The 10,239-nt window shown below is 41.6% G+C and overlaps 1 protein-coding gene across 1 annotated transcript in view; it reads left to right on the top strand.

The window, feature by feature from the left end:
- The first annotated feature begins 1,220 nt into the window (after positions 1 to 1,220).
- The window catches only part of AP1B1 (adaptor related protein complex 1 subunit beta 1), a 335,180-nt gene continuing 326,161 nt past the window's right edge, over positions 1,221 to 10,239 (top strand). The window contains exons 1-2 of the mRNA XM_069214578.1: positions 1,221 to 1,344; positions 6,006 to 6,070. Coding sequence (XP_069070679.1) covers positions 6,034 to 6,070 — 37 coding nt within the window. The 5' untranslated portion in view covers positions 1,221 to 1,344; positions 6,006 to 6,033. The remainder of the gene's footprint in view (positions 1,345 to 6,005; positions 6,071 to 10,239) is intronic.

The raw sequence follows: 10,239 nt of genomic DNA, 5'->3' as shown, positions 1-10,239 counted from the left end.
AATTGAAACTTTCCTTCACAAAAGCTAGGAATGTTTTTAATTTTCCTAGTAATTTATGAAGGAAAGTCTAAATTTTATTAAAGATACGGAGGCGAGTATTATCCCACCGCAATATCATATTAATCATATTTCTTTCCCACCCCAACAGTTTCATTTTCCGCTGCTTCTGCAAGCAATGCATAAGGAACAGGTCCTACGAGTCGCCACCACAGGGATTCCTCAAGCCAGAATTTCTCCTCCAAAAGACTTTTCAACAAGACGGCTTCTATTCGCTGCTTCTGGATTTCGTTGGATAGACTTTTTTCCAAGACTGTTTTTCGTTGATATTGGCCATTTTGTTAATTGGTTGCATTTTTCCAGTGTTTACTTCGTATCCTTAGACTTATCACTCAAGAAAAGAGGACACTTGCGGTCTAGATGGATATATATTATCTGTGTCATGTACTGATTGGTTCATTCTGTTTATTGGGTTGTTCCCATTGGCCGAGGGCTTCCCTGGCCTCTTGGGATTGGTGATCTTTTCTCTTAGCTGTGGCTGCTGTTTAATAGAGCAAGAAAAGTAAGCATAATACTCGCCTCCGTGTCTTTCATAAAATTAAGACTTGCCTTCATAATTTAAAAGGAAAACCTACATTTCAATTACAAACCTATTGGCTTTGACAGGGCTTGTTTTATATTGAGTTTGTCGAGAAGGTTTTTGGGATGTGCCATTATTGTCGTCCTTCTTCTATGTCTCTTGGTGTTGGCATTGCACTCTTTTTTCAATGGCGGCCAACGCTTTGTCCTACGTCTATTTCTAGTTCTATGGTCAACCTGTTTTTTCCATGTTGAAAACTTCGACGCTCCACACAGAAACAGAATGAGAAGTCATATTTCAAGATGGCATTAGGCATTAATAGCGATAAGATATATAACCTACAGAATATGTATTCAAGTCCTTCGTGTATTCTTTTAATTTAGTGAAACTGATTAACAAAAGAAGTCGCCCATAATTATTACGCTTTTCGCAAATTTCTTGCAATTATAATTTTAGGCACATCAGTAATTTCAGGCAACATTCGGTTAATCACTCACGTTCAAGATGGCCGCAATTTTATCTTCCCTTTATGTCTGTCTTCCCTTTCGACAGTTCACACTCTGAACTTGGTGAGAGACCTTTTCGGTATCTGGTATCCATGGTGCTATACATCTGACATCGGAAGTCCTCTTTCCTTGCCACAGTCACTTCCGGCACACAGGTGACAGCTGTTGGTCGACATCTTGTGCAGGGAGGGGTGGAGGAACTTTTGCGGAATTCGTGATCATCCGCGTGAGGAACGAGCCTCCCACCCAAGGACAGGACAGGTGAGCCTCACAGAGATTGCAAGCACCGGGCGAACAGAAGTAGAATAAATGTAGGCGGTGTGGGGTTGACAGTAAATGAGGCTTGTCAGCGAACTAGGATTGGGGTAAATGTCACGTTGAGGGGCGGAGTACGGGGTGGTGGAGGGAGCAAATAGACTGTCAAGTAGTGTAGGTAATAGGCAGTGAAGGTAACGATTATAAGAAGGATACAGGGTGAAACGGATTTGGGAGCAGTGCTAGGGTGCGCATATTCGGGCTCTCTACTTTGTTTACTGTAATTTTCGTTTTTGCATCAGTGTGTATCAAAGAGGCACATTGGCTGCCAGGAGAACATTGAAACTTACTAGCAGCTGCGTCTTTGAGTAGCCTTTGGATATACGGAAAACATATGCACCTTTGCATGCGACTTTGTGGAAAACAGATTGTTCAGGTCGCGCTCGCCCTTCACTTGTGACTTTTAAGGGTCCACAGTGTGACTTGACTCACCAGACTAACAACGAGCTTCATAGCCCGCCGCGCTTGTTATTGGTGGTGTGGTTTGTATTATTCAATCGTTTATGTGTAATGGAATCGTAAAGGTGGGGTCGAGGGTGCTTGGTCGCTTTATATATTCGGCCAAAGGAAATTATTTATAACAAGAGGAAATTTGCATGTAATAGTATGGACCATCACTTTACCAGATACTGTCAAGAGTATCAAAAACATTGGTTCAGCGGTTGTTCAGTAGATGATTTTTCAGAGCGTGTCTCCTCGTTAGGGTGGCCAACATACAACATCATGACGGTCACAGTTTTTAACCTACAGATCGTTGCTTTCTGGTGTAGTAATCCAATTAGTTCAGTGGAATCAACCCTAGATAACAATACATAGAATGCAATAAATTGTCACCTGAAAGTTCAGTACTGCAAACCGTTTCTGTGATAACTTCGAGGCTTGGATTCATGAAACTGCATTTTGCAAGGAACCTTATCGTTTGCACATCTGTGTGGCCAGGTGTTTGAATTGCATTGGGCCAGTGAGTATCTATTCTTGAGGAAGGAGCCTTACGTACCTAAAGTGTTAACGACACATGCCGGATTCCAAAGAATTCTCCTAGTTACGATGGTGTCCCTGTTCATGTATTATCCTGAATCGCAGTGCATAAGAGTTAACCCGAAGTCTGCAACCCTTGTTTTGACTGCCTTTTTTGTAGACATGTGCTTCTGTGGCATTTCCACACTTAAGTGTTTTTAAAACGACCCAGTTTGCCGCAATTCACCCATTCCCACTGCAATGCTTGTGCCTCTTTGTTACATTTGAATTACATTGAATTAAGTATGGTGGTCCCTTCCTCCCACTCTTCGAGTCTAGACACCCGATTGCACCCTTTAAAACAAGTGAATTGTGTTTTCTGCTACGATTGATGTTTATTTCTGTTGACTGCTATTGATTTTTTTCTGTTATTGCTTTGTAATAATGAAATTAGTTTTTTTGATTCCTGCATCCTTTAATGTCCCCTTACTTGCTTGGCGCACAAGCTTTCATCTCCTGCCTGCGTTTACTCTCTACTGGTGCACCCCTGTATCGTCAGCTTTGGCTTTTTTTCAGTGACAATTTTTTGCAAACGCACTCCGTTGCTCTAGCATCTCCAGATCTACAAGGACAAAGGTGTAGACCTAGAGTTAGGAGCAATAGTGTAGTCCTATTGCTTCTAAACTCAACTTGAAGCTTTTGACTTCCAGAAGGGTTTTGGGACTGATATTGAAATTCCAACACCCCCTTTTTACAATTATATTTTGCATTGGTGGAAAGAGCGTCTTAATAGACCAACATTTAAGTCTAACTTTGTGGGGTACCAATGTGCCTTTGTTTGTTTAACAGAGGTATACTCATCGGCTGTGGCTTATGTGAGGACGTGTGACAGTAATCTTACAGTCTCTTTCCTTTCCAAAACTTCGGAAATATACGGGAGAGCAAGAATGCCTCTGCCTCTCGATGTGTGCAGCAGGAGTCCCAACAGATGGCTCCATCAGCGTTTACATACTTACGGGTCTTTTGATTAATCCCATGGTTTTTTCCAAATTAACATGGGGTGAATCACCTTCTAATCCAACTCCATTTGATCTCTGGGTCCAATAACAAATTGGATATTAAACTTGACCTTCCCTATTTTCTACGGCAATGCCTAGGCAGAGAGGCCAGTGCATAAACTTAGTGACCTGGGGTTTTGATTTGTTACAGAAACAATTGTACTATACATAATTGGGACCTCTGATTTTGATTAACGCTACAGTATCAATGCTTTAATTTCGTGCTGGTTCTCATTTTGAAGAATTATAATATTTTAGTTGGGATGGTATATGATTGTGACTGGAGCATTGCATTGGTTAGAGTAAAGTATGCAGTATTACTGCAAGACAGCTGGGTTCAGTTCTGGCACACGTGTAGGTGTACAATATGAAGTAATAGAAATGTATCTTCCAAGGGCAGTGCTCAAGAAGGAAATATGCAAACAAACACAAATGATGGACGGAATGCAGAACCAATGAAACATTCACCCCCAGTTACAGATCTGGGTTTAATCCATAAATTCTTTTGCTCACCATGCCACCCCAATGTGGACTCAGCCATATGCAAACCAGTCTTGACCCTGTTCCTCATAGGATTCAAGCTAGCCTGGCTGATGAATGGTGATACCCTGAAACCGGTCCCAGTATGCTTGTTTCTGGTCCAGGGAGGACCTGGCCTGGCAGTTCAGGCTGGACTGTTCACATGGGGGACAGGGTCAAGCCTGACTTGCATATGGTTGGGTCCAAACTGGAATGGCATGGCAGGCAAAAAAGCTGATGGCTTAAACCCAGATCTGTGACTGGGGGTGACAAGAAGGAAATATGGCCACCATAACAGCCTTGAAGAAACCAAAAATTCACACTGGATAAAGCCTCTGAGCACACAGTCCCATCAAATCAATCGGCAACAAAGCATATATGTCAAATCTTGTATCCTTTAATTTTAATGTTCATCAAATTCCTCTACCCAACTCGTGTCTTGTCATAGGGCCATTTGTGCCTTCTACTTCTTCCGGGGTCAGTAGGACAATTCCGTAACCTAATTTTTTAAAATTAAATACACCAAATACAGTCCAACTAGATGTATATCCACAAAATGTTATATGGGGGAAGTGTGCTCCATCAGACCTCACGTAGGAGAGTACTTCATTGCAAACTCGTTTTTTTTGTAGCTTTTGTTGATTGATTTGCTGGGGCTGTGTGCTCGAGGGCGTTATCGGTTGTGAAACTTTATTTTGTATAGAACACAGTAATGTTTAATCAGCAGTTGGAAGCCATCGTTCATTTGTGATGGTAGAATGGTGTTAAACCTTTTGAGTCTGGAGAAATGACAATAGATTTGAATGCTAGTCGGTTTTAGGTGTCTATCTGGCTAATTAATGGCACAACAGCCAGTGTACTTTTTTGGTGTTTTCTTGCACATGTTAAAAGTACAGCAGATAGTGTGCACATTTTATGGCGACTTCTGATTAGGGTTAATGGTGACGGAAATAAAACATTGTCTTCATGGTGAACTGTATGTAGTTCAGATAAAGGGTTCACTAGTTCACTGTTCTTATGGTGACCTGTGGTCTGGTAGACTGGTAAAAGATCCGGTGCCTTAGCTTTATTACAACCGTCTGTTAGATTAAAGCTATAGGAGCTGCAACAATATCTCCACGACACCATGTAGTTCTGTCCTATTTGTGAGACATTATGGCACTTCAGCTATTGCCTCCATTTGAGCAAAATGGAAATCCATTAGGAGATAAGCCAGTGCGCCAACCGCTGGCTGGCTTCGGATTCTACTATGTTGCCTGTCCATGACCACTATGACTGTCAGATTCAGATCATGGAGAATTCATAAATTAAAACTAGACAGCTGTAGATTACTAAACCCATGCTGACCCCCAGATACGAGTCCTTGGGCTCCATCTGCATAGGCATGCTTCTGTGTTTACCATCCAGTTCGTATGCGTGGAAGTGCGCTGGATACTAATCCCATAGTTATACACCGATTTAAGCATCATGCAAAGCACGGTATTTTTAGCAGAAAACAAACTAGCACTATAATGGTGTTGTGAATCAATTCGAATATATGTGTATGCCCCAGCACAAATCCCGTTACTGGCTATTTCCGAACCTCAGACAGAATAGTGTAGGCAATGTCCCACCACCTCGCTCATCAACGCATTTGTGCATACTATGTCCATGGGATTAGTGAATGGGTGCTGCCCTTTATCGTATACAAGCCACATCTTGCTGACTGCTTGAATCGCCCTTGTATGTTTCTTTTTTTTTGTCAGCTATAGCTCGAGTCTTCAGGACTGCTCCCGAGCCTTTGTGCACCGCCCCTTCTATCAGTAGCAGCCTGCTTTGCTGGCTATTCGAGTCAGCTTACATCTTTCCTTATCGGTAGTGGCGTGGTTCTTGCTGACTACACGGCCCGTGTGTTTCCTTCCCCTAGAAGCAGGCGCCTTTGCCTTGTTCGTCTCCTACCCTATTTTCCTGTTACAGACAAAAGGATGTTGCTTGTTTTCATCCTCCTTACCCGTTCCTGCTGCTTCAGCAAGAAAGTCTTTAACATCCTTCCATCTAAAACTCCCTCTCGTTTCTCTTCTTTTTTTTTTCTAGGGGTACAGAGTGTGAACACAGAGCAAAAATGACAGACTCCAAGTATTTCACCACCACAAAGAAAGGTAAAAGATGACCTGGAGCGGTAATGCGATTATCCCTACTTAGTGAGATAGTTGCGCTAAGGTGGGGTTGCTATTTTAAACGAGCATTGACAGTGTCAGTAGCTTTATGTTTGTGTAGTAAAGCATTTTAAGTGCTGTACGAGCAATGCCTCGGTTTTGGCCATCCAAGGCCAGAGGCATTGGCCCTTAATCTGTAAAAATGTATAGAGTTTCGTGATGATGAAAGTCTGGGACATCCCAACTGTTCCAACATTTTGTAATATAATGGATCTTAAATAAAGGTAACTTAAGAGCTATGATCAAGTACATGTCAGTAGTGCCTGGTTTCATCTGACGTAAGTCTATTATACACTGGCACAAAGGTTTGAGGGACAACACGTGTCTGTGGCCATTGATGCCTACTCACCTACCCCCCTTTCCTTTGAGTCCTAACTAGCGTCACAAACAACCCTACAAAAGCTGGGGCCTAGGCAGAGGAGACATCAAAATGCCCCTCCCCGCCCCAAACAGGTTATTAAAATTTTTGAAGAGTCAGGAAAAAGCATGGATGAGTAGAGTGGGGAGCAGGAAGAATGGAGTAAGAGAGAGAGTAACGAGAAAGACTGAGGAAACAAGTGAATTGAAAATAATGGGCTGGAGAGGGTATTGGTAATATTACAGTAACAAAAGAGGGAGGGAGCGAGGAGGAGTGGAAAGGATAGTGATGTAGAAAGGAGAGTTGGGAAGAGCACGAAAAAGTAACCATTGGCTCAGTGGGTACCACCTTACAGTGAGGCCAAAAACTGACGGGTAATTAAGTTAAAACATCTTTATCTGTACCCAGAGCAGTTTTGATGTACTCAGGAGGGATTTGTGAGCACTGTCTTGAGTGACTATTGGGAGGAGTTGACTTTGACCAGCAGGCAAATAAACTGGCAGTGGATACTGCTGTCACTGAGGAGAGTGTGGGAAGCTGTTTTTTTTTGTCTTGAAAGTTACATTCATCTATAGGGAATATTGTGAAAGCAATATGCACGAAGTCCTTCCTGTTGGGGATTGATTCAGTATTACTTCACAGGAATGTCAGAATGTATTTGTTGCTCCAGTTTATAGTAAGGGCTTGTATTGTGTTGATTAATCAATTCTATTTTTTTTTTGTGAGCAATATGTGGTGCAAAGGGACACATCACATACAAGCTATTGATAACAGGACTCCCGACTGCACGTTAAAAATAAACTATTTTTGATGTGACCACATCCTCCATGCAGGATATATATCTGCATACTTGGAAAAATACTGGTATCCCACTGTAAGGTTATCTTTGCGTGTCCCGATGAGGTCTATAATTGTGAACAGGCTGAAATGCTTCGGCGCATTTCTGGTGGAAAAGAGAGAGATAAAGTTCAAACACATTTAACGTGATAAAGAAATGTGATTGTTTCAGCACCTTGTTATAAAAAAACAAAATCCTCCGTGGCCAATTAAACCACACTGGAGAATAGGTATGTTTGATAAGTGAAAGAAAATTAGGGACTCCTGAGTTGTAAATTAAAATATTTTTTTTTAACCATGTTTGGTGTACATGTACAAATGAAATAAAAAGCATGACAATTCAGCAAATCTGTGTACAAGTAGATTCTCAAGTGTAGTCAACAAATGTCAAGATGCGGTAATAAAAAATGATACCAATGCAATACTAAAACATAATAAGATCATGTTGAAACCTGGCATTGAGGGCTAGTGTGGATACTTAGTGGTGATGGACACTGAGAAGCAGACACCGGTGCTGGCACCGTGAAGGGTTGACAATGGTGTTCATGTTAATGAGTTTCACTTGTGATCGTAACAATGAGCACATACCGGTCAGTGGAAAGAGCTCGAAGTATTGGGAAATATGCCATGTACATATCTGCAATTAACTATATGTGTATTCATCTAGAGAGGGCTCGAACAAGACAGCCAGTCAGACCGCAAGAACATTTCAATGAGACTGGCAGGAATTTGGAGGTCGTTTTTTTCAAGGAAAACATCACAAAATGTGAACAAATGTTGAACACATTCATTCTTCCTATTGAGAGGCGACTTGAGGGGGAGGGTTGAAGGGAACGCATAGAAGGGAGCAGGCCTGTCTAGATTTTATGAGAAGTAGTAAGCCACATGTAAGGATACACGTGCCCTTGGTTCAGACAACTAAAACACTTTGTCATATTCATACTTTCAGGAGGGAGGCTTGGCACAAATGAGTTTCCATATACCTTGTGAGCTGAACCTGTGTGAGGATATAGCTTTACTTGAATATATGAATGGATAGAACATTTTAACCTGTCCGCGACTCGTTATGACATATCTGTACACATACAGCATATTAGGAAAGGCTGTCGAATGCTAAGATGTTAGCCGTTGCACACTGACTAAAAAAAACTTTATAGTTTTGAAGCCTGCAATATTCAGAGTCATGAGTTGCTTCCTGCAAGACGTTGCTGTACTGTGCAGCTCACAGTACAGGTAACTGCTTTGTTGAGAGGTGCTGCTTCCCTGATGTATTCGATATTAGCAACCCCCCCCCCCCCCCCCCCACCAGCCTGCATGTCCATCATCCTGCCTAATGAGTGTGGGAAACATTTCGGGAGCATTACGAGAGTTTCTTTGGGCGTGCCCAGCTATGATATTTCTCCTCAAACTTCTTAATTGTTCTACCCTTGCAAGGGTTGCTCTGCTTTGTGCCTAGTTCACTGTCATTTGGTTCCCTGCACCTCTCAGGGTTTCTTTATTCTCTCTACCACCTCTGAATGAGTGTTAGGCTTTGCAATTTAGCACATCCACCCTTTCTGAACATGCTCATTTGGTTTGTTGTGTACATTTTCCTGGTGAAACCATTTTTGTCAGCACCACACTACTTGTAGTTGAGGTTTGTGTTGCTCATTCCCAAGACATCTGAAATGGTAACTCAGTTTGTTTACAGTGCTCTCTATGTGCACTGTTTCTGGCATTAGGTTACTTGAGCAGTTCTTTACATAGGGTCATTTTTATGTCCTGGTGTAAACATCTTTTCTCAATAGGACATGGTATAAAGTTTGCTTAAGTGAAGCCATTTCGTAGCGGAGATCAAAGTGTGGGTTTGTGGTCCTCCCTAAGAGCTAGTAGGTACTGAGGGTTCCCTATCTACATTACTATGAAATTAAACCTCCCCAGTTACTGCCTTCATTACAGGACCTTTGGATGTTACTTTATATATCAAAGTGAGGCAGAGTGGTGGAGATATGGTCTGCTTATCTATTTAAGTAGTGAAACCCACCTAGCTGTGCAGAGGCTGCCCCCCCATTTCCTCATATGGCAGAAATTGTTGACAAACTTGGCTCTTTATGACAAGCTTTCGCTCCCAGAGCAGTTCCTTAAGATACATTTTTTAAACTTATAAAATAATTGTTTAACCAAATCGTGCATTTAGTTGGCTCAGTGTTTTGTTTTACATATTAATACTACCATCAGTAAACAAACCAATTGTTTGGTAAAGTAACCTAATAGTGTGGCCTCCTGTGGTAATGTATGTAGTCACAGAAAAAAACGTGTATGAGGATATGGAGTGCATGTGTGTGTTTCCCCCCCCCCCCTTTCTTTTCTGAACAGGCTGTGTTTGAGGATGTGGGCTTCATTTTCTCTGTTGCTCCCCTCGTTTCTTATTTTCTTTCTTTCATCCACTCTTTCCTCTCCTCTCCCTTTCTCGTTTCTCTCCCATCTCTTTCTTCCGTTCACTCTGTCGCACAAACTTTATATTGGAAAGTGTAATCCAGAATTAATCTCTCTCCCTCTCCTGGACAGGCTGCGTGGAGATATATATATATATATATATATATATATATATATGTGTGTGTGTGTGTGTGTGTGTGTATGTGTATATATATATATATATATATATATATATATCAAACCTGTGATCTCAGCCATTCACCTTACTCTTTCCTGAACGAGATGTGAGAAAATGGACTTCCCCGTTCAGTTCTTTCTCTCTGTCTCAGACACACTCTTCATCTTGCTCGTTTTATCATTTTTTCTCTTTAATTCAATGACGCTTTGTTTGTATGACGTATTGGTTTACACCATTTGACAACGATTTAGATGCTTGAAATAATAATTGTACATTTCAGTTTTTAAGCCTTTGACAACATTGAGGTTGTCAGGTATAGTTATG

This window comes from Pleurodeles waltl, chromosome 11 (assembly GCF_031143425.1).
Source record: "Pleurodeles waltl isolate 20211129_DDA chromosome 11, aPleWal1.hap1.20221129, whole genome shotgun sequence".
Taxonomy (NCBI): Eukaryota; Metazoa; Chordata; class Amphibia; order Caudata; family Salamandridae; genus Pleurodeles; species Pleurodeles waltl.
The sequence above is the reverse complement of the archived record's forward strand: the minus strand, read 5'-3'. Positions and strand labels throughout refer to the sequence as shown.